Genomic DNA, 25645 nt, shown 5'->3' on the forward strand with positions numbered 1-25645 from the left:
CAGCAGTGGGGCCTATAGGATCATACAATTATTTAGGTTAGAAAAGATACTTAAGATCATCCAGTCAAGCTGTAAATCTAACATTGCCATAGGGCATGATACTTCACCAGTACACCCATCCAGCATCAGACTACTGTAAATGACAAATTTTCTAATAGGAATTGTGGCACGGAAGGTGATATAATGGTAATCTTGTAATTCTTCACCAAGAACTACAATGTTTGTCCATACTTTATGTTGAGATGGTAAGTTTGCCTTTAAAAGGCATATTAGTATCTCCTGAATTGCTGCAAATCACAGGAAATGTAGGATAAATATGAAATATTTATGTGGTTATAGAAGATGAAAATAAAATGGATATTGTAGGAAGGGTTACTTGATGGCAAAATTAGTTATGATTACTATCTCCAGAGACCAACAGGAAACTAAAAACATAGCTGGGATCATTCACCTATAGTGATAAGCAGCGAAGAATAAAAGGCAATATTATGCAATAATTGCAACTTAGGTCAAGGTACAGGTAAGCAGATGGGTAGAGGTGGTAGAGCACAGTAGGTATTATAAATTGTGGGTGATGCAAGCCACCACTAAATGACTACAGTCTCAAAGCAGACAGTGGACTGTGAGTCAGAAGTGTTCCTCCAGCCGCCGTGCAGCTTGCACTTGTTTAAGGTCAAATATCAAAGCTAGTCCCTGAAAACCTATAGTCATCTTTGTTTTCATAAAGTATTCTTTAAGAATTAATGCCATATTTTTTTAACACCTTTTGCTAACCTTTCACTGCTAACCATTTTATTGATTGTTAAAAAAAATATAATTGTTCTTTTCTTCGCCGCCGTCTCTATACGTCTTGGCAGAGCAAGTTTTCTTCATATCTCCCAAACTCTCTGTGCAGTAATTTCCACTGACTGCAGGGGTATCTGCTGGTGATAGCAAAGCTGATTGACTTCAAAGTCTCTTACTGTTGTTGCTGCTCTTGGCCAAGAGTTTGCTCATGACTGTAGCAGATGTTTCTAAGCAGTAACTTTTTTTATTTTAGTAGACCAATGGGAACCTTATGGAGCAGTGTTTCGCTGCAATCCTGAAGTGAATGGCAGCATAATCATGATTTTGAAACCCTCTATCAGTTTCACAGTGCTTGTAAGAGTAGTTTCCCTTTCCAGCAGATGAAAGCATAGGTTTGCAACTCTGCCAGCCACCTGATGGCAGATAATCAGCAGATTCCTGTTTAGTCTCAGTTTCATTCTTTTTATGCGATATTTTTTACAGTTTGTTAGTAAAATTCATAGTAAGTTTATTCTCTGAAGGAATTTTAGATGAAAGTTATGAACACTTTCACACTTAGTATCAAGACTCAGAACAGCTTTGATTAACCACAAATATTGCCAATTTTCTTCTCATTTAATTAAGACTTAGAAATGTCTCCATAGCATCATAAAATATTCCATCAGGATTTAAGGGAGTATCTGCACTGGGGGAATTTTTTTCTAGGGGATTCTGTATTGAGAGCAGTAGTGATTGGAGAGCATTTATGAGGACCATTTTTTGCAGGAGGACCCAAGATAATTTAAACTTTGGTCAAAATTTAAAATAGAGCAAAGTTTCTTCCATCAATAAAATAAATAAAAAAAGGCCAGGAATTCTGTTCCTTACAACTTCCAATGAAAGTAATATTATCACTTAAGAAAATAGGCATCCATTCTATAAATGTCTAGTTTTGTCATGTCTACCTTAGACGTTCCTCCACTAACTCTAGAGGTTGGAAGCTCTTAATTACCCTGATAAGTGAGAGAAATGCTCCTTTGGCAATGCAGCAATGAATATTTGTAATATGTTCTAAGACAGAAAGATACAGGGCAAGCAGTAGTTGAAATTAGTAATTCGCCATGGCCCACCGAAGATGATACAAAGCAAGAAATTCTTTCAGAGACAGAAAGACAAACTGGGAAGAGAGCAGAAATGAAAGAGGGAGAAGATACCTACCAGTGGCTGGAAGGATATGGGAGAAGCCAGTGGGCCTGCTATGAATGCATGCTGGAGAGGGTTTGTAAATGAGAAACTGAGAAAACAAGGAAAAAAGGAAAGAAAAGCTGTTATTTTGATTCTTAGGGTGATTGTTATCTTTCTGACCAGTTTATGCAGATTGAAATAACTGGGGGAGTGTTTCCTTGTTATCTGCAGTTAACGTAGCATTGAGAGTCTTCAACATTTGTTGTTTGGTTCATTTACTTAGAAATGAACAAATGGATTATCCTTTTTTTTTCCTTTTCCTCGTGCACCTCCCAAAGAAGAAAGCTGATCCTTTCATTAAGCTTTACCAGGTGGCTGTATGGTCTACTGAGTAGGTCAGTATGTAAATACTTACACAGTGTGTTCAGTTGCCATTAGTCCCTTCTTATCCTTACAAAATTTTAGTTTACATTTCCTGATCCTAGAGTATTTAAGCTTGATTTCTTTAAACCAAATACTTCATGATTAAATACAATGCATAACAAGAGAAATAATTACAATTTTTAACCCACACAGATGTTTAATTCAAAAAAAATCCCTACTTGAGAAAGAAAGTAATGAGGCCCCATATAGGCTGGGGAAGGTCATTTAGTCTCATAGTTTGGCGTGACTGTATTTTAATATATTTTACATAATGCACAAGGAGGTATGGTACTAAATTACATTTAAAGACTTGAAACCATCTGATGGAAGATGCTGCGAATGTACAGCATGAATGAAAATCACAGAACTGGTCACTTCTATCAGTTCAAAACCATAAAATCCTGTCTGAGCTTTGAAAGGCCATATTGTTCAGATGATAAAACAATATCTGTATTTAAAAGTTGTCCTCTTTGAAAAACTTCCCCAAACATAGAGCCAAAGCAGAAGGATTTCCTTTAGGAAGCCGGATGCACCTTTTTCTGTGACTGTGGGTGGAGTTTGGATTATATATCTTTTGGAATTCCAAACTGTCAAGAAAAACAGCAGCTTACTCAGTAGCATTACATACTTGTAGGTAGGATTAAATACCTGTTACATGTCTTGCCTTGAGACTAATGGATTCACCTGACTTTTGAAATAACAAAAATAATGTCAGTAGAAGTATGCCGTGAACACGAGTCACAGCTGAAGAATTTGTCTCATTGGTATCTGACAGACTGAACATATGTTGTTACACTAAGAAGACATGTGGTGTGCTTCTTACTTACATTATTGAAATTTAAACTTGTCTTACCTGGGGTTATTAAATAAATCCTAAAAATCATACTGGTTCAGGTACCTTCAGTATTTTAGTATCATTGTTTGCTTTTTCAAGAGTTCTCTATCCCCAGCTGGGGAAAACTTTCTGCTCAACCTGAAATCAGTGAGCACAAAATCCTGTCATTGTATTGGCACATTCAAGCTTATTCAGAAGTTGTCCTGGCTCACTTAAGCTCTAGACACAGCTGTTACACCAGTGGGATGAAGTGGGGAAACAGCTCAGAACTGAGTTCTGCAGTCTCTGGACCCCCGACATTTCCTGTTTGACCCTGGACACATGCAACAGCTTCCTTGTTGAAGATCATAGAGCACAAAAAGCAAACAAATCTCTTGGCTCCACTTTTGAAGCAGGTGTCCCCTCTTTTGATATTTCCTGTGGTCTGGGAGACACTGCCAGCTGTCTATTCAGTTCATGCGAGCAGTTTGTCTGAGGGCTGTGTGTGCACAAGAGGAGCAATCTTCTTGGGACTTGTACTGGTATTAGATGCTATGAAGGAAAGGAAATATATGTGTGTTGTGCTGTGAATGGTTATTTCTGTTCAGTCTTGAGAACAAAAATTCACCTTAACATTGCAACTGCCAGATACCTTCTTTCATAAGGTGGCTTGGATTTCAGGTGTATTTATTCCTGCTATATGAAATAAATATTACAGATTTTTCTGGGTTTGGGGGATTATAATTCTGAATGCATATGTCCTGCATTATTTTGAGGTACAAATCATTAATCTAACTCATAATTTCTGTAAAAACATTGATCGCATGACACGGTCAGTCATGCTTTTTAGCCAGATTGTTACTACTTTATTAGTGAAAGCTATGGTTCTATCTTCAACATATCACTGGAACTGCCACTTCTGTTGACAAAACTACCAAGGATTATGTTTTGACCTTTGCTCTGTTTTTCCATTGTTTGGTGTCTCTTCACACTTCTATCTCCTTATCTAACATCCCACTGGAAATGTTCCCTGTTAATCCTCCTGTATCCTGTATCCAGGTGGTATCTCTGACCTGCTTGGCTTGAGGGTGTCTATGCTAATAGATGTCTAAAAGTGTAAATTAGAAACCTACAGGTCCTCTCTGAACAATGTTTAGCCTTACCTGTTTCTTTGCAGTCCCTTTCTAGATATATCAGTATCATGTAAGCATATCAGTATCATGTAAGCAAGTGAAGATGCATGTTCCTTCTTTCTGTCAGCCATATCTTTTTTTCTCATGGCTTTCTCTGTTCTGACAATAATATTTTGGTCCCTCATGGCAGGCAATCTGGTGTTGTGTTTTATTTCAAGTAACTCCAGGTTATAGCCTTCTTCACCCCTGTTTTCTCACAGATATACCTTCTTTTGTTTGGACACTATTCACACATATCTAAATCATCCTTGTTCCAACTTTGGGTTCTCTCTGGCAGCTCTGCTTGGCTGTCACTTAGCTCCCCACAGGGCTACTGAGGAAAATCCCACCAAAGTCACATTGCCAGCTTGATGCCTGACAATATGCCCTTCTGTACAGCCTCCAGCTTTGCCCTTTCCCCACAATTATGCCCAGTTCTTTCCTTTCCAGACGGAATCTGTACATCCCATGCAGCTCCACCACAAGCACCTGCTTCTGGTGACAGTTTGTGCATGTCGTCCCCAGATGCATTATCCTGTGCTTTCCTGTTTGTGTAGAAAACACTACAGAAGCTTAGTTGTTAAATATTCTTTTTTCCAGGTAGCCTTCATAAACCCCACATTCATCATGAGGTACACAAAACCTTTCAAGCAAAAAATGTAACTAAGTGATTTCTAAGAGTAGCTGATGTTTGTTTATTTATCTTTTGCTTAGAATTAGAGAAAACAAGAAAAGGAAGTCCAGCCTTGTAACCACATTCTTACTTATGGAGTATGATTCCCCCACTATCTTTCATGATTCTGGTAAATAATCTTGCATACTCTTCTTTGCATCTTCAATAGAGCAGAAACACTTCTGTGATTTATCATTGTACAAATCCTAGCTAAATGGGGTTCTGAAGTTGATGGCCCTGACCTGGTACTAGCTTAAAAGTCATAATATAATGAAGAATTATTTTGAAAGAGTAGCATTAACACCAGCTTTACATCATTGTTTCCAAAACCTGTTGGTTATGTATTACAGATGACTCTCTCCTAGTAAGCTTGTTTACTTATTACTTTTAGGGTTTCTGTGCTGGGAAAATGGGTTGCAAAAGAGACTGTGGGTATCATGACCTCATAATTCATATTCAAAAGAAGATGAGCAAGATTACCATAGTGCATTACTTTTTAAAATTATAACCCTGAGAAGCAATAAGATTCAATTACATTTTTTTGGCAAAGTTCTTCATAAGAAAGTATCTGTCTCATGTCTGTAGTTTATTCTTTGTTTTGATCATTGGTTAGCAGTTCTCATGAGGATTTTTCATCTTCTTAAACCTTGCAAGAGATAAATCCCTCTTTTCCTATGGTTCCCTTCAGTCTTTGCATATGTGCATTTTCTGAAGCGTTAACTGTTAACAGTTGTGCCTAAGAAACCTAAATTCCTTACACAGCCACAGTGCTTTATGATTCTGGAGAACAAATGCAGACTGCAGACCGCACAAGGAGCTTTCTTCTGTTTTGCTCTGAAGAAGACATGAACTATCACACCAAACCAGTCCTGTGGGCTGAACTTGTTAAAATGCAGAGCAGTTACCTCTGTGCAGTCGGTGCATTGCTGCTACTGTTAATGGTGGCAAAACCAAACAGTGGACAAGCAGAGGATGATGGAATGTGTTTGCTGATTCACTGTGTACTTCAAAATTCAGGAGGTTCCTAAACCAGGTCAAGTTCACTCTTACAAACTATAAACAAGAATGGGATAGTTTTAAGTCAATAGAAAGAGATGGATTTTTAATTACTGTGTCAGTGTGGTTTTTGTATATGAAAGATAGAGGACAATACTACAGGTACCACAGGTGTATTCTGCAAAATAATTTCAAAGTGTGATTTAAGAAAATCTTTTTAGTCTGCTTCTCATTTACTTTGTTTGCCTTTCAATGCTTTTTGTAACTCTTGCCATCCTTATTTTTGTGAGTTTAAAAGTCCAGAAGGTTCTTATTTTCTCTTGTCCTTATATCTATAGCGGTAATAGTATATACTGCTCAAGGAGGTGTGGTTAATACCACATAGAATATCAGGACAGAATAAGTCTCCTTATTCTCTCTCTCTATGTTTTATTTTGGAAGACATAACAAAACAAAAAATATCAATCAACAAACCAACCAAAAAAAAAAAGTTGGCCATAATGCTGGGTGATAAAATCCCCTAGGAATTGAATGGTGGGATGGTTCTACACAGGTTTTTTCCTTATGCCACAGTTTAAAATGGAGACCTTGTGATAGGGTCTCAAAGGAATGTACAGTTTTCCTTTTAAGTAAGTGTTTATGCTGCTCAACAATTTGGACTGTCCATTGTGACTCATTTTGGAGCCTGCTCTGCTTGCCTCAATTGTATTTCTATGTACAAGGATTTGAGATTGCCAGCAAGAGTATTTCTATGAGCAACAACCAGAAATGATGCATTGGACATGGACTTCATGGAACTTTAAATGTTTTTAGAAAGGGAAGTGTTAACACTGAATAGATGACGTTAACATCACCACAAAGAAAGAAAGAAAAAAAAAAGGGAGGGGGGCTCTGAAAAGCTGTGTTGACTAAATCTTCTAACAATTCTTGTGATTCTCCTATATCCTGCTCTGTATTTTTGTATGCATTTTTCATAGTACAGACAGACGTTACCCACAGTGTGATTCAGCGGCTGTTCCTAACCACACTCTTGTATGATTTTAACCTGATTTCACGGAAGGAACAGGGAATGAAACACTGTAGCTCATGGTTGTCAGCAGTGAAAAATACCCAGGAATCAGACAAACAGCTTCATTGCTGAGATTATTTCCGGGATGAAAACTCTTCCAACAGCTGTTTGCTTTGGCCACTGCTCAGGTTCTTTTTTTTTTTTTAAAATGGAAAAAAAAGAGGTTTGTTTTTTTTAAGGATGTGGGCTGGTTATTTATGTACTCAGGAAGAGGTCTCTGCTTCCAGTGTTGTGGTCTCAAGCTGTTTTGACAGTTGGAGTACGGGAAGGTTTCCTCTCTTCTCTCCCTCCTTTTCTCCCATCCTTCATTCATTTAATGCACAGAGCTGGAATGCTTTAGGAAGAAGAGACGGAAAATTTATGAGTTCTTTAATCCCAGACAGGCAGCACTGTGGCAGTTACCTTCAAGAAAAGTTCACGCCCCAAAGAAGCGTTTAGTCTTACAGAGTCACTGACTCACTGAGCAGTGTGTGTGAGTGGCTGTGAGGGAGGAGGGGAGACATGAAGGAAAAGTTTTGCTTCCTTGTGAAACTCGTAATATTATTGTTTTAAGACTTTTCGAAAGGATGACTGCTACTTTTGTTTAAAGTATTTGTTCTGAAATTGCTGAAGCTGGAGTCTACCAGACTGAGGTCAGAAGCATTTTCTTTGGCAGAAAGAAGATATTTTATAGAAGCCATGCCCGTACTTGGGGTTGCCTCCAAGCTAAGACAGCCAGCTGGGGGGTCAAAGCCTGTTCACACTGCCCTCCCGATACCCAACCTCGGCCCCGCCAGCTCACAGAAGTACTCACCAAAGTCTTTTGAGCTTACTGGGGCAGAGAGCTCGATACTTTCTTGTCAGCTTACATTAAAGTCAACCTGTGATTTTGGAGAAAGAAAAGCGCTTCAAGGAAAAACCCAGGAGATCGAGGATAGCAAGGTTAGTTGTAAACTTTACCTGTGGATCTTAATTCTCAGAAAATGTTGTTTTGATTTGACAAAAAATGATTGCAACCTACTGCATGCAGAACTTGAGGGTAAATGAGTAAATAGACTTTTGCTGTCATCACTGAACTCGCAGCAGCCCTAGAAATTTGTTTTGCTCAATGTTGCTGTTTGAATAAATATTCTGTTTTTAAGTGTTAGTGTTAATCACTTCACAGATTAATTTTGATAAAGATCAGTAGAATCATAAGTAGAGAAAAATCATTCCAGTACCCAGTAAGCAGAGAAATGACATGACAGTAAAAAAAAAAATAAAAAAAATCTTGGCAGCTTTATGTTATATTATGAAATTTAGAAAGAGATCTCACTCCCACACCTATTCCCACGGGGAGGCTGTTTTAAAATAAAAACAAGTAATTGATTTTCTTTTTACTTTTCAAATTATCTGGCTACTCCTGCTGCAGAGCTGCTGAACCAGAAAAACAGCTTCACAGTAAAAAGTACTTGTGCTTTTCTCTTTTGCAAAATAGCTTCTTCCTAGCCCCTATCGAGCCCCAATTCATTGTGATTTTTTTTTTAAATGATATCTGAAGTAGGATACCACAATATTTTTTAGACTGCTTAGGGTTTTTGCTTTTGTAAGGGAGTTCTTTTTGAGTTATTATTTGAGTTGTTATCTTTTAAAAAAATTCTACTTGATTTTCAACTAGTCTGTCTGCTGTAGTTGAAAGCCTTTTTCATGTTTTGAATGTGAGTATTGAGTCCCTTCTTGTCAGCAGTGTATATTTCTGTAGATCTTTCAGTCAGTACATTATGGCTGCATGTGTGGTTTACACAGCTTCAGCAAGCAGTGTTAAGTGAGGTTACTTCCCCTTGCTTTTCTAGTACTCTTGGTTTGTGAAACTGATTACCACACTGGGATTAAACATATATTTGTAATTGTATCTTATTTAGTTTGAGAACACTTGAGTGTCATTAGAGTTGTTAAAGTGGCAAGATACACATAATATATATACTTGGGTTTTCTTTGTTTTTAGTTACTGGGTTAATTCAGTATTAGCAAAGAAAGTTGGTTTTGTGGTTAAAGCATAGGGATTCTGAACATTTGGTTTCCTTTTTAAACTTTGCCACATGTTTCCACATGAGATTTTGGTCATGTCACTTAACTTTTCCCTTGGAGTTTTCTGTGTCACCTCTCCCTGCCTTCCAAAGATAATGCATTGGTGGTGTCTGACATGCTATACAGAAATACAAAAAAGGAGCAAACTGTTCATCTCTTGATTACTACAAGTGATGAACAGCCCTTTTCTATGACATGAATGGGACATGAAGATAATAATATAAGTTTTCAACACAATGCGATTCCTGTTTGCTTGCTTATTTTTAGTAGAAAATATTTTTATTGGTTTCTTATTTAGTGGTGTTCTTTAATGGATATTCCATGAAAAGTAAATTAGATTTGCAAATACTATTTTCAGAAAAAAGGAAAAGGTTGCATTACCTACTAATAAGTGTTTTTTGTTTACCTAAAAAAGTGTGGAGAAATATATAAAACATCTTGCCTTCAGTATATTAATCACTTGGGAACTGTTAATGACTATCATGAGACCAAATGGGAGTCATAGCCTTCCAAGGCATTTTGTCCTAAACCCTGCTGAAGTTCCAGTGAATGTAGTAACAGGCTAGATGGACACAACCTGTGATCCCAATTTGCTGTTTCACGGGTTTGACAATACTCGTTATCTTAGAGGCTGTTTTTTAAAGAAAGCAACACAAAACAGACCAACTTCCATAAAACAGCCTACTCTATATGTTCTCAGTGGAGGCTTCTGAGCAGTTTTGAAAGATGACCAGCAAAGAGCAAGACCAGGTTGTACACATGGTGGTCTGAAAATCTGCCCTGTCCACCTGGGTTTACAGAAGTGCTGAACATTCAAGAAGTTACTAATTTCTGAAGCCTTTCTGTATTACCCCCTTACAAGTCCAACATTCCTAGTAAAGCTTAGTGGCAGCCCTTTACTCAGTTTTCTTCCAGGCACATATTTTGAAAGTGTGAAACTTTTAGGCAAGTTTAATGAAATCTTTTTGCAAAAGTGGTTTGGGCTGTAAGGTGGGAGGTTATGATGAAGAAATTATTGTAAGGCTTTTCCTACTAGTAAACTTCAAAGGATCAGCCTAAAAGTATCAAATGCAGTTTTTCTTCATCAGCAACAGAGATCCATGCTACCCTGGAAGCCTCGGAAGTATGTCCAGGTTATCTAAACAGTAGTTCTTAAGCACAAATTTGATGGAGTTGTTAGAGCTAATGTCTCTTCAGGTTTGCTGAGCAGATGCAAGTTCTGCATTACAGGTTTTGTTGTCCCAAAGCTTGAGCATTTCCGAGTGCTGATTCCAATAGACCTTTGGTTAGCAAATTCATTTATCAAATGTGATATTTTTATGTGCCTGTGTTGTATACAATGCTGTACCTTTTGAATGTTTCATTATAACAATAATCAGATAAGAGGTTTTTTCAGTCAAAATGTAATTAATGCCTAGTCTGAGTTTCCAACTCAGAGTAAAATCTAACTATCTGGCATATTTCTTGTATGCTTATGCTATGTATATCATTGGATATAAGGCAGCACTGATTTTTGAGGAAAAAATTATGGCTATCTGTCTGCAAAAGACAATGAATTCATCATCTGGTAAACTTTTGCCCTTGACTGATGAATTGCAGCCTTCAGCATTGCTTGCTTTGGTGTTTTACATATGCTGCACTGTGCATCACAAGTTTCCTCATCCTGTCTGAAAGGCACTTAGATTGACAAATGCAGTCACTGTGACATATCCTGTTGCTATCTATAAGTGCTAAGGATTCCAAGATAAATTTGGGTTATGCATGTCAATACCACCCAGCTGTTTCCTCTACGACCTTCACTCTCACCACACCTGATTGTTTGAGACTTTTGACACTTGTGTTGGCTTTCTCACACAAGTGCCCTTGCCAAGACTGGTTAGGAATACAGATGCAAACATCAGTTCTCTTTTCCCTAGATCTCTCTCCCATCTCACATGATTTTTTTACACTTGCAAATTTTTACAACAACAAATTTTGTTGCACTTTGTTGTTTTCTTTTTTGGGGACATGATGAAGTTTGAAGTTTAATAAGAGTGATGTTATTATTTTAATAAAAGCTGTGGTCGAAAAAGTTTGAGGTGATTAACTTTTTTCTAACTTGGATAGAGCTTAGTCAAGCCTAGGAAAGCAAATAGTAAGTTGCTAATGATTTAAATTATTCTGTGTGTAGTTTATTCAAATGCACTTTTGTTCAAAATTTTCATTATTTGTTTTTTTGTACCTGGGTCACATACAACAGGTCCATCTGCTTTCTTGCTAAACCCACTAATGTTTAAGCTGACTGCATGAACACTTTATGATGTGAATAGTCATGCAAAATATTTGAACACAAGTATTCATCGCACATTCTTTTTCCCTGAATATATCATATAGACAAAAGTTTATTCCTATATATGTACACAGGAATGGAATTCAGCTGCTGGATTCATGAGGTGAAATGCTGGCTTTCTTTGGAGCAGATGGAGTATTGCTGTTCAGTTGGACCATAGTGTGTTTTTATGCAAAACCATATCTGAAAACACCACTGTATTTTCTAATATTTTTCTAACTGTGGGTACAGTATTTATTTGTACTTCTGTACTGTCACTTTTATATTGCTTGCTAAACAACCATCAGATCATGCTAGGCTGCTTTGCGATACTGTTCTAGTTGTAGGATGTGTATTAAACAGCAACAAAATGAAAAAAAATCCACTGATACTGCAGAAAGGTAAATGAAACAATGGAACTATAGTAATGAAGAAAGAATTTATTTGCAAAACCAACTTATTTTGGTCACTAAATGATAACTCTACACTATATGTATTATCTTAAGTGTGGGTGTTGAGAGGCTAGGGCCAGACTCTTTTCAATAGTGCCCAGCAACAGGACAAGGGTCAATGAGCACAAACTGAAGCACAGGAATTTCCACTGAATTTGAGGAAAAACCTCTTTAGTTTGAGGGTAGCAGAGCACTGGAACAGGCTGTCCAGAGAAGTTGTGGAGTCTTCTTTTCTGGAGATATTCAAACCTGCCTGGACACAATCTTGTGCAACATGCTCTAGGTGAACCTGCTTCAGTAGGGGGATTGGACTACAGGATCTTCTGAGGTGCCTCCAAACCTTCAACCGTACTGTGAGTCTATGACATTGACCCAGACAAAAATGCCAGTGGCAATAGTGTTTTACTCCAGGTCACCTGAAAGTGTGATTGACTTCAGCTACCCTCACACATTTGATGGTGTAGTCAAAAGTGCATTGCCGTGAATCCACTCCAGCACAAAGCTGAGCAGCTACTGGGAGTCAGAACACCTGCTAGGCAAACTGGTCTTCAGCTGTGGCTTCCTGGGGCTAGTCCTTGCAGTGCTCTGCTTTATGTTCCCAGGGTTTTCCTCCCATCATCAAACTTTCTTCTTTCAAGATAACTGCAGCATCATTTATTCTTCCAGACTGAATTTTCTGTGAGCTAAATCTGATACATTAATTGTAGTGTTTTGTTTATATGACTTGGATGATAAGATTTTAACCTTCTTTCCTGAGTTAATTCATTCCTTTACTGTCATATAATTTGCTTTCTGCTTTTCTTTTTTTGTTTGTTTTTGTTTGTTTCTTTTTTGTTGTTGTTGTTTTTTTGCTTTTTTGTTTTTTTCCCCCAGTTTCTCTTCATTTGTGCTATCTGTCTGCAGCTGTCTGCTTTATCTGTTTCTTCCTTCCTGTTGGCAGAAATCTTTACAGGCTTCTGAATATGACTTACATTTTTCTGTATCCCCTAATCAAGTCTTCCTGTCATGCCTGCAGCATTTTTCATATTGCTGTTGATTATCAGAAAGTGCTAGTCAGCCTCCCCAGCTGATGCAGTACACATACATAAATGTAAAACTTCTCTGGATACTTCAGTTTCAGGGACTTTTATAGAGGAGTCCAGCCCCACCAAGTTCATCATTAAACAATGTAATTTTGCTACAGGAAGATCTTAGAAAAGCTCGGGAAATGGATTTGCTGCAAGACCTTTTGGAAGAAATGACAAAGAATACTATGTGTCCACCTGAGGAAAGAGGCACAACCAACTGCTTCTGTAGAGCACAGAAATCTGAACAGTTAATCTGGGGAAGCGGTCTGTAAATCAGCAGAACAGACAAGGATAGATGTGTGCTATTTGGGGACCATGTCCAACAGAGAATGGAGTCAAAAGCACTTAGTTGTACCAAGTGGACATTATTAAAGTAGCCTAAAATGAATGTCACAAAACTAAGCTAAATACTTTGATCTGATTAGTCAAAAGCACATACTGGTGCTGTTAAAGTGATTCTTGACATCCATTCCGTTCAGTGTCAGTCTTAGTGTCAGGACTCCTAGTGTCATTCAGCCAGACCTTTTGAAGTAGGACATTAAAAAGAGTATGGAAACCTCCCATTTTCCCCTCATCAATTGTAAACAGTGTCAGTGATGTGGTAACTCCTGCCCGTTGCCAGACACCAGACTTGGAGAATGGCTAGGCTTCTCAATACAGGCAGATCTCAAGACAAATATTTTTGCATTTCATACATAGGTGGAGCTCATGCTCACATCAACAGGAGTACTGTGCACACTGGAAAACCAGGTGTTCTGTAAATGACTTCCATATCTTGATCTTTCCTCAGCTAACCCTTCCACACCATTTACTTAGGTTCTGTGTGACCCTTTTCCACCATTCCCCAAATCTCTCTGAAGCAAGGCATCTGTTGCAATCCCACATCTCTTTGACCTTTCAATTTCCTGGATGCCTTTTTGTCTGGTCTCTCAGAGCTAAGCTCCACTGAGTTTCTTGACACACTGCATCTAGGGAACATAAATAAATGAATTTATTTCCCCATTTTGTCATACCCTTCCTTTTCTCGGCGCTAGTGCATTGGAGATGCCTGCCATATGGGTTGGCAAGAAAGGAGGCTGCTCATTGTGCCAACTGTTTCATTTACAGCACCACAGCCAAGGCAACAAAAAGAGCAGCAGAAGCAGCCAGAAACCGCCTATCTTCTCCCCATAGTGACCGCTAGTGATGGGAAGCCAGCATTGTTTCAAAAGCGCTCAACTAGCTGCCAGAAATTTCAGTCAGCACTGTGGACACCTGGGACTGTGTGTGTTTAAAATTCACACAGCCCCAGTGAAGCCAGGACAGTTGGCAGGAGTTCAGATTGTCAGCAATTTCAGCTTCTTGCCTTGTGCTTTGAATTATTTCTTTATCAAACAGATAACTATATTTTTAATGTGCTTAATGTGTCCAGCGCCATCTGTCTACGCTATATTATAACTGATTTTAGAGCTTCATCTTGTATGAGCTTGGAATAAACTTCACTATTATATGTTTATTGTCTAATTGTCTGTATCAAGCACATTTTCCTGTAGTTGAGATAAATGCGAAGTAACATAGCATTAACTCTCAAAGCTTTTTTATTTGTGAACAAATTGTATTGAGTGTAGGTGGAAAGATGCTTTCTGTTTGTAATTTGTGATTGGTATCATGGATAGGAGGGTATTGACCAACCTGAGCTTAAGACCTCTGCATAATTTTCTACTCCTTTCATTTTATTTCTCTCACAAAATAAGAACTCAACATATTTCATATTAATTTTTGCATTGTGAGCTGGTATTACACATCAGCAGAAAACAATCACACTTACTCTTTGTTTTGCATTTGTGCCTAGGAAAGCTGCTTGGCGATTTCTTGGCCAAACAACTTTTCAATATAAAATTCTTTCCTCAAAAATGGGTGTCTGAATGTTGATGCACTGTGGATGCACCAGCAGAGCTGAAGCAACCCAGCCACATTTTCTTGGTGTAACACCCTTGCAACCCCTTCATAATGGTAATCTGTTCTCCATAACCATAAATGATGATAAGTGGTCTCCATCTTTAGATAAAAATAATGGGCTTGTATTATACCCCATGAGGTTTTAGTTAGTCTTTAGTAAAACTTCCCAGCAGTAACAGTAGTTAAACAGAGGAACATTTTGCCGCAGAAGGTGTAGTATCTCCATTACTGGAGAAACAAACATGTACATGTGCCCTTCATAGCATTACTAGCACTGATCCTTCCTGGTGGAAAGGACTCAACTGACGGTCTTGATGGTCTTCTCATTCTCTTTTCTCATGTCTTGATTCACCTAGGACTGAGTGCAGGTCCGTGGTAATGAAACCATGCTTCCCTGGAAACCTCAGCTTACAGTCCTGTGGTCCACTGTGCTATGGAGATATAAGGACTCTCTTTGGAGACAGAGTTTCTTCCTTAGAAAAAGTGCTGTTGTGTGCTATGTGTCTGTCCAGAGGCATTGCACTGAAATATTGCAGTTCCAGTTAACTTTCCCAAAAGCACAGGTAGGATATTCTTGGAGACCAGACAACTAGTTGCTGGCTTGGAAACACTCATTCCCTTGGCGTATAAGTATTGGAGTGTCCTTCTGCCTCAAGGTCCAGTGAAATCTGACAGTGGAGTGACTCTCAGGGACTCAGTTATTTGTTCTCTAACAAGGAACATAGAAAACCTATGAACTTAAAAATCCTTAATTAAAAATCCCTTCAGAAGAACTCCAGTGAATGTTTCATCTAGTTGCATTTTGTAGGGGCTCCCTAGAAGATAGGAGCATCCCAGTGCGCTCAGCAGAGTGAGGGGTGCCGCTAAGATTAGGGAGTTTGGTTCCACTGAGAAACATTTCTTCCCTCAATTAAAAAAAACATGATAATGCCCTTTCTGTGGATTTTTTTCTGTTTTTCAACCAGACCTTGATCCTAGAAATTTTTACTAGATTGATGCTTTATCACGACGTAGTGTGCATGTGCACATAAGTTAGTCACAGCCCTACAGAACATATGGCTGTATTACACAGAGTGTAGGAGAAAGGGAAGAATATTATCCCCATAGTGCAGAGGGAGGGTAGAGATTAAAGGGAAAATGGATGATTTTCCCACACTCAGGCTGGGACTTTGTGGCAGGACTGGGAATTTCAAGACATATATATCTTGAGCTGTAATCTCCACATCGTAACCACAAGCCAATCCTTTTTCTTTACTGAGGGATCAGTTAAGAATGAAACATCCAAACAATGAGTTATTTTTTGTGCTTACTTCATAAGGACAGTTTGGGCTTTATCTTCATTTTAATGTCAATGACTAGCATCAGTGTGGGCCCAGCTCTGATCTGTAGGTAGAATTTTGTTCCAGGAGCCACACATTCTTTTGATTCTGATGTGTCCAATCAGCATAGACTCTGACACAATTTATTAAAGATGTATAATACATTGTGCCCTTTGTGGAGCAATATAACACTCATCAAAGGCCCTGTGTGTAATGCTTTTGATAGGTTTTTCACTTATTAAATATGATGTGGAAAATCTAAATAGTTATGAAATAAAAGCAGGAGTCTTTTGAAGAGAGATGGCTTTTTTGGTCCTACTTTCTGCCTTTGGATATGCTGTCTAGCTTCTTTGTAGCAGAAACTCTTGTATTTAGAAAATAATAAGGGCATCAATTACAAATGAGAACTGCTAATTTTTTTAATCATGTGTTTATTCTAGTCTAGGTCCACTTTCCCTTTTTCTCTAGCATACTAGACTATTTTTTGAGTTACATAGTTTTTCTTGCACTTGCCTACAGGGCACAAAAAGAGTTGTTCATTTAAAGCAGCACTGTGTTTCACTGTGACCTGATTCACAGGATGTGGTCTTGGAGGAAGCCCATGCCTTAGCAATAGCCTTTTGACCAGTGAGGGTGTTTGGGGGTTAAGCTGAAAAAGGAGGAGGCATATATCTATTCTCAAACCTACTAGTGGACTATTTTGTGTGAATCTTCACTTGCCCACAATGTTTTTAAGGTCATAAACCTTTCTTTTTTGTTTTTACTGGCAAGAGGAGGTTGGCTGAAAGATAGCATAACTTCTTTAAAATTCAGAAAAGGAATGCAGAGTGTTTTGTCTGGTAAATGTGAAGGAGTAATTCCCCTGTGTAAGATGTGCAGATTTCTGATGGCTCTTGTGTATGTTCTCTGTAAACCAAGCTGAGAGAACTTGGAAAATAAGCAAATCAAAAGGACACATAATTTTGAAGTGGTTAGGTCTGGATCATAGTATTTCTGTATAGCACCTTCTGAGAAGGTGCCAGCCACTAAATGTCTATACTGACTGCATAAAACGTAAGAGAACTTGACCAAGTATAATATTAGTATTGTCCTAATCTACTTTCAGCATGTCATTTGGTCTGACTTATTGTTTTAGTTATATTTTTTCCCTCCTTTACTGCTCTGCCCTTCTGATCTTAATTCAGCAGATAGCATTTCATCCTTCAATCATAGAATCATGAAATCATAGAATCAACTGGGTTGGAAGGGACCTCCAAGATCATCAAGTCCAACCCTTGATCCACCACCACCGTGGTTACTAGACCATGGCACTAAGTGCCACATCCAATCTCATCTTAAAAACCTCCAGGGACAGAGAATCCATCACTTCCCTGGGCAGCTCATTCCAATATATCTCTCAACAGTTGATCAAAATATTTTGTTCGGGTAAAGCTCTCCAATTGCAGCAAATTTGAAGACAAATTGGAACAAAAATAGATGTTGAGCTCTCTCTTGCATTTTCCATTTCAAAATACCTCCCTTTGACAGTTTTAACACCTGGCTTTGTACCCTGTTGATGCTGTGTTAAGCTCCAAAAAATTTGGCAGTGAAAGCTTCCTGTTGTGCATCAGGATTTGAATCACAGGGCATGTGTAAAACCATCACATCTTAGTAATCAGAGCAGTTGTGCACAGAAAGATGACTCCCTAGCAAGTGTTGTAAAACATTTGACCACTTTCATTAATCATGAAAGTCTGCACAACTCATACATGATTTGGGGTGAGTAAGACGTAAGTCAGGGTTCAGGATTTTTACTCAACACTACAACAATGAGATTTCCTGGCAGCACGTCTACTCAGTAAACAAGAAGGTTTCTTTCCTTTGAGAGTATTTTTGTTTTGGCTTGGTTTTTGTTTTTTTTGGGTTTTGTTTTTTTTTTTTTTTTTAAGCTGTCTCTGTAGTGGAAATAAATAGGCATAAAATAAGAATGTGAAATAACAAATAAAAGTTCAAAAGGAGTTTAGAAATTTCCTCAGCTGAGCAGTCTGCCTGCTTTAGTCATTTCTGGCCAGCTCACCAGCCATAGACAGAGTGCTGGAAGGAAGAGCTGAAGAAATCTGTTTCTTATGAGGGAGCAGCAAAAACATGAAAGCTTGAGAGCTGCAGATTCAGATTTGCTTTTGAAATGCTTCTGAGAGTAAGGCCTAGTGACTCACATGGGAATTCACAACCTAATTTCACTTCTGATTGCTGTCAAGTACCTACTTGAACTCAGCTCATATGTGAAATGGTAACAATGCCATTTTTTTAGAGTGAATTTGTTTCTTGTCTATTATTGGATTTATATTTTCTTTAATACTGAAGAAATAATCAGCTACTTTTTAAACTGTTGTTGAAGTTATTTTGAATTACCATAGAAAAACTGATTTTTTTTAACCAAATCAGTTACTGATGTTATCAGCTTCCTCTCTGTCATATTAATAACACATCTATTCTTTTTTATTTTTTTGCTCGTAATAAGAAGACTCAAGTAGAAAGCTCTTTATATACAACGTGCAATTTTTCCTGTAGAAATTTGTGATCCTGACAAAGGTAAGGAGAGAATAACAGTGTCTTTGCTGTTTTCTTTACCTCACTACAATATCACTCTGAAGACTGGTATGGCTCTGTATTATTAGCTGAAACCTAAGGAGTAGGTTGCTTCACAAAGAAACTATTGTAGTGATTGACAGTCAAATACTCTGTTCATAGGTGATACCATCTCCAGATGTGGGGTTTTTTTTAAATACAGTCTAAATTGCAAAACTTTCAGATATGGACTTTCAGATATGGACGCTCTTAAGCAAGAAGAGGGTTTCTTCAGCTGGGTGTCATAAATGGGTTGGTGGTTGTATCACTGAGGAGCAAGAGCAAAGCAGCTCTCTCCATCCATGACAGCTGTGTCAGTCACAGCCTTAAAGAGTTTATAAGATAGGCTATTAGCACAAGGGAGTGAGGAATAAAAGAAAAACGTGTGGAAATGACAACAAGGGTTTCTTCCAAGGGACCCACCAAGTCAGTGAAGGATTTTTTCAGAGATATTCTGCCTTATTTGTGGATATGATGTAGATGTAGATACAGATGTAGAGTCATGAGGGAAGATGAATAAGCGAATCAAATTAAGTTTCAGAAAAGGGAGCATACAAAACTGAGGATGTTGAGAACTGGTGTGTCAAACTAAATAGTGTCATTCAAAAAAATTACTTAGAGGAGATTTGGCAAAAGAAAAATACAGGAAATTCAGATCAGCAGAATAGATACTAGATAACTCAGACTCCCTAAAAGCAAGGTGATTATGGACATATTTGCATCTATGGAAAATTTTATCCATTTTCTCCTGGACATTTAATGATCTCATTTAATTCAGGCAAAGTTGTAAGATCTCATTGTGAAATACTTACATAAATGCCAACAAAGGCAGAGTGATAGTGATCATATTTCAGTCTAAAGGGAAAAAGTTTCGTTCACTTCTCATTAAAAATTTCATCTTGGATGACAATGGAGTCAGTATTTTCAACAATAATTTTCACTCAGATGTATACGTATCTTTAAAGGTCTCAGCAGCCCTTGCACAGAGTAACACAAAATTCACAATACTGTTTCAACATAAACTAGTTATTTTGTCCTAATTGATTAGATAGAAATATTTTGTGTCTTTATCAAACCATAAATCATTGGCTTATTCAAAAATTGGACTTTTGTAAGGTGAAGGTGGACATTGGTTCATGCTATATTCACAAGCCTGTATCTGTAATTTAGTCCATTTCTCACAAAGTTCTGCATCAATGCAGTAGCTAAGCTGAACTGAAGGCAGAGTGGGGGCTTTTTACAATGTACAAATACTAACACCATAGGAGAGCAGAAAACCATTTTGGATCATTTGGGAAAAGTTTGGGGTATCACTTCATGTAGATACACTATGAGACAAAGTATAGTGAACTTGTAATTCCTGAGCTGCTGTCCTTGTCTTGGTAAGACCTGTGTGGGTTTATCATTAGCCGTGTGATTATACAGCTTTTTTTTTTGGAAACATTTTAACAAAAATATACAAATATACACTTAGATACAAAAGAAATTTTCAGTGTAACAGCTGTCTTCTCTATTACCTTTGGTTTTCTTATTTCAATTTATGTAGACTTTTGATGCAATTCCAAGTGGATATTTAAGGTCTGTGTAAGGCAACATTACTACACAGTGTTTTTTCTTTTGTCAGATTGACCTAGTGCCTACTGTCTTCTTTTGAGTGCAGTTTGGAGGTTTTGCCCTGAACAGTTAGTTAAGCTCTTCAGAATGGCTATTTAACTCGTAATTTTTGTGCTCATGGGCCTAATTTCATTCTGCAACTGCTTTTAGGATACTTTCAAATGTATTACATTGTGACAAGAATTGCTATGCCCTAAGATTTTTGGAACAGGAGGATACAGCTTGGAGAATACTGAAAATGTGAAAACAGCTTGGTACGGCTCCTCTAAAGCCACCATGAGATTTCATTTTTTTTAGCACATAGATAATAAATGTAGCCTTATCATTTTGGCATCAATAGTGCATCCTATGTATAGTGAAACCAATATAAATATTTAGTTTATTGTACCTATTAAAGATAGAGATGGATATGTGTGCTCATATAAGGTACCTCTTAACATTTTCTATATATTTACGGAAGTTTAAAGTATAGTCAATAAAATACTTTCTGAATAATGTGGAAGGTGACCATGTGTTTGTCAGTGTATCCACAGCACTCTTAGAAGCAGCTCAGCAGCCCACATTCCCAGTGACAGGCCACGGACTGGCAGGCAGTCTGTCCCTCCACTGTCCCTTTCTCAGGCTGCATTGCCTCCTCCAGTTCCTCTGGCATGTGAATCTCTCTCAGAAACACTGAGGAGACTGATGCAGAGATGGTAAATAAGTTGTTTAAGTTATTGCGGAGTTTCCAAACAGACAGTTCTGTTACCTTGTATTTGTACGCTTCTGCAGCTCTCTCCTTTCATCATCATATCCCTGATGTCCTTTAAGGGAGATGTCCGTGGTTCGGTCCATCACTTCAGATACTTAATTCTAGAAACATGATAAAATCAGCCTTCTGAAATCAGAGCTTGCTGTGTTCTTTAATTCAGTGGGAGCTTCTTTGTTTGCTCACTGGAGTAAGAGTATCATCCCATTTCATTGTGGTTAGACAATTCCTAACCTCTTACATTATCACAAGATAAGATTTTCAAGCCATACAGGCCATTACTTCTTCCACAAATTGGCATGGTATTTTTTAAACAATTTGCATCCCGTCATGAGGTATTATGTCTGTAACTCATTCTCATTACTCTGCTGTATTAGAGGGTATCTGATGTTGTAAGTAAAATAGTGAAAAAACATATTCGTTTATGATGAAAAATGTGAAATATCTTGGTTTAAATTTTAATTTAAAATTTCATTTTTAAATGCTACATAAGCACATATTCATTCTTGGAGTATTCCAGCCTCAATCAAAGCCTAAACTCCAATAAAATATATATGCTTAAAAAATCTCTATGCTCAGGTTTCTTCATTACTTGAGAAATCCATCCAGTAGTTTGTTAGTAACTATCAGGTTACTAAATGCCACGGGCTGAAGCTGTTTTTGAGAAATTTGATTAACATCTCTGCCAGATTTTTCTGTAGCAATGTTTTACAAGTAAAGCTGGATGGAAACTGTGTGCTGCTGCTATTTGGGAAATCAGTTTTTCTGTCTACAGATGTATTGACGTTCTGTTCCATGTTTGCTTGGGCCACGCAGATTGTATATCCATTATTTGGTGGATGTTTTGCTGGTCATGTGCAGAGCTCAGTCTGTGTCAGAGTTGCTAGCACTATAGGGGGAAAGAGGTTCTCAAAATAAAATGTAATATGTTGTAGTTCCAGGACAAAGGCCTCATTTTGAGGCATATTAGGATATGTTCGTATCCTGAATGTTTTATGCGAGATGACTTGTATTTTCTAATAATCAGTAATCTGAGACTTTTTTCCAAGGGAATTACAGATTTAAAGGAAAAAAAAAAGAAATACTACTTCTTTGTAGAAAACATTCAGAATGAATTGTTTTATGAAAGCTGAGCTTGTTACAGAAAAAAATAAAATGCTTTCCATCTACTATTTTTTTTTTGTAGCCTGTCTGTTTAGATGACTTATGGAATTCAGTTAATTAAAAAAACCCTAAATATTTAGGTTGTGCTTGCTGCTGAAATATTTGAGCATAGATATTTATTATAAGTAATACTGTGTTGTGTTTTTGAATAAAAATTTAAGAACTATGATTGGCATGTCACTGCCTTTTATTTCCTTCTATGGTACAGTATGCAGTTCATGTCCATTTTATGCACTGTATAGCCAAACTTGAGTATGCACAAACAGTATGAGGAAAGGGTACTCAATCTGACTGCATGAAAACTCTGAGGAAATACTGATAAGTAAAACAGCTCATAAATTCTGCATAGAGAATTGTTAGCATTCATGGCTCCAAAGATTAAAACTGAGGCTCCTTTTGTCCCACCCTCAAATGACTTTTGGCAGTAGAAAAGTGCTCAGTAAAAATCCACTCACAGTCTTTATTGCCAATCCATGTCTGCCTTCTCTGTCTTATTCTGCATACCAACAGTCCAGTCTATATAGGACCATTGTTTTGATATGTTGCATTACTGTAATGAAATCTTACTTTTTGAGTTTAGTAATACCTGAGTAGCTGAATGCTGCTAAGTCAGGACTAAGTACATGTGATATGTTTAGCATGAATAGAAGATATGGAGAGGGGAGAGGGCACAGGGGAGAGGCTGTTTGGGACTGCTTTTTTTTCTGTCTGCAAATAGCTTGGAACCAATGGAAAACATCAGGAAAGTTCAAGAGAGTCCTAGCTCTTTTTTTCTGCCTCATAGATCAGTGAAGTCCAGCATCAACACAGAGTAGGGAGTGCAGAAAAAAAATTGTTTGAGGAAAAGTTTTTAATTCTGTCTTATAATTTTTGCATTTATTGAAAACTGAAACACTATTAACCATGTCTTTCAGTTTAGGAAAGGGTGGAGGTCTGTGCTGGAATTTGAGATCAGACAACAGACAGATGAGAAGCTAGTGTCCAGGGCAGAAACTGATGCACAGGAAGTTTCACCTGAATATGAGGAAGAACTTCTTTACTTTGCATGTGACCACACACTGTTACAGATTGCCCAGAGAGGTTGTGAAGTCTCCCTCGCTACAGATATTCGGGAACCATCTGGACATAATCCAGTGCCATTTGCTCTAGGATGACCCTACTTGAGCAGTGAGGTTGGACCAGATGACCCACTGTGGTCCCTTCCAACCTTATCCATTCTGTGATTATGTGATATTTTCAGAGACCATATAAAGGGCAGTGAAGGTGGTGAAGGGTCTAAAGAGTAAGTCATATGAGGAGTGGCTGAGGAGCATGAGGTTGTTTAGCCTGGAGAGAAGGAGGCTCAAGGGAGACCTTATTGCTCTACAAATACCTGAAAGGAGATTGTTGCCAGGTGGGGGTCAGCCTCTTCTCCCAGGCAACCAGCAACAGGACAGGAGGACATGGCCTCAAGCTGCACCAATGGAGGTTCAGGTTGGACATCAGGAAGAACTTCATTGATAGGGTGGTTAAACATTGGAAAAAGCTGCCCAGGGAGATGGTGGAGTCACCATCCCTGGAAGTGTTCAAGAAACAAGTCGATGTGGCACTTAGTGCTATGGTTTAGTTGATATGGTGGCGTTAGGTCAAAGGTTGGACTCAATGATCTTGAAGGTCTTTTCTAACCTTAATGATTCTATGATTCTATGAGAATCTGATCACAGTGGAATTCATCTTACCGCATTAGTTAAAACCTTGATGTCTAGTCTGAGCTAGTTGCTTGGGCTCCTACTCTATCCAGATGGCAGAGATAAATACATCTTGAGGGCAAGTCCTTTCAATTTTCTGAGATGTTTATATAATGGTAGAATGACTCATCCTCTGGCAGTATATGCATCTATTGCTTAATTAAGGGGAGATGAACCATCTAAGTTAAACACCTAATTTTCAGTGTCTGAAATAACTGAGGTGAATCTTACCTGTAGTACAGAATGTCTACTTGTGAAGATATTCTCTTTTCTGGGATTACTACTATTGTTATCATTATTATTACAGATTGTGCAGCTCTGTTCCAAAGTGTGTTATTTAAATCTTTTGAGGCTACTTTGAAAGCTAGTGGAGACATAGCCCTCATAAGGGTGATGGATCTGGGCATGCCTTTATCAGAGGGACATTCTCTTTTTGATTCTTAAAATAGATGAGTGATATGAAGATACGGAAAGTCCCTGAGAAGTGGTGAGGAGGAGTGATGGGCAAGCAAAGATAATACTTAAAATGAGCCAGTTGCATAGGAAATGGAGATATCTCTGTGGAGAAGATATGTTTCACTTTAATATATTCTCACAGCTTTCTGCTTAGTGCTGCAGAGATTGCAGAGATAGTGAAATAGATCCTGACCCAGAAATACTATAATAAATTAATTTACTGAATGTATGGCAATGCAACTGCATATATACACACATAGGCCTTATATGCGCACACAAGGAGAAATATTTTATGAGTTGATAGGCAATCAACTTGCAAATGTGGGTGTACACATGGATGTACTTGCACATATATTGCAAGTTCTCTACTATTTCAGTAGCGTCTTGCTACAGATGTACACAGCACTTGCATTCAGCTGCCAGCACTCCCTCCTTCTTCACTTGCTGTCACAGCATTTCTGAGGAGAAGGGTGGCATTAATCTAGAAACTACTCATATACTTAAAGAAACAGAATCTGAAAACAAGTAATTCAGCCAGTATAAAAATGAGATGTTCATTAAAGTGTTGTCAAACTTGCAGAGTATTGTATACATCATTTTAGGAAAGTTTTTCTTGAGGAGTACCACCTCCTTCATGTGAATTATTTTTCTTCTTGTCAGGAACTGAATGACATTGCTGCTGTAACAGCTACAACCACTGCTTATGGGGAAGGATATCATTAAGAAATTGTGATTTCTGCTTAAAAACTTGAAATAAGTAGGAAGGCTTATAGCAAGTGACAGGGCTACATGCACGTTAATCAGGTTGGATGTGTGTTCTGCAAAGGGTGCTGCTCATTGGCTGTAGTCACTGTAATCTCTCTGGTAAATCCCACATGAGCTGTAAGCTACTTTGCTTGGCAAACTGTCATGATGTAGAAGTGTTTGGAAAGCAATGGAACTGTCACCTGTCTAACCAGTCTGCTTATTTTCGTTTTGGACATTGTGCTTGCTGTCTTAGCTAGAGGGGATTTGCAGATTGGTGTGAATGTGCCCCACGGATGTTGTGTTGGTCTTGACAATTTGGTTGCTGCCATCTGTATTTCAAACCAGGCCACCCTAA

At 38.0% G+C, this 25645-nt stretch overlaps 1 protein-coding gene across 1 annotated transcript in view; it reads left to right on the forward strand.

The window, feature by feature from the left end:
* Nucleotides 1-7575: 7575 nt before the first annotated feature.
* Nucleotides 7576-25645, forward strand: part of NAV3 (neuron navigator 3) — a 253471-nt gene continuing 235401 nt past the window's right edge. Inside the window, exon 1 of the mRNA XM_017804448.1 lies at nucleotides 7576-8018. Within this exon, the coding sequence (XP_017659937.1) occupies nucleotides 7776-8018 (243 nt within the window). The 5' untranslated portion in view covers nucleotides 7576-7775. The remainder of the gene's footprint in view (nucleotides 8019-25645) is intronic.

This window comes from Lepidothrix coronata, unplaced genomic scaffold, assembly GCF_001604755.1.
Source record: "Lepidothrix coronata isolate B3197 unplaced genomic scaffold, Lepidothrix_coronata-1.0 Scaffold9, whole genome shotgun sequence".
NCBI lineage: Eukaryota > Metazoa > Chordata > Aves > Passeriformes > Pipridae > Lepidothrix > Lepidothrix coronata.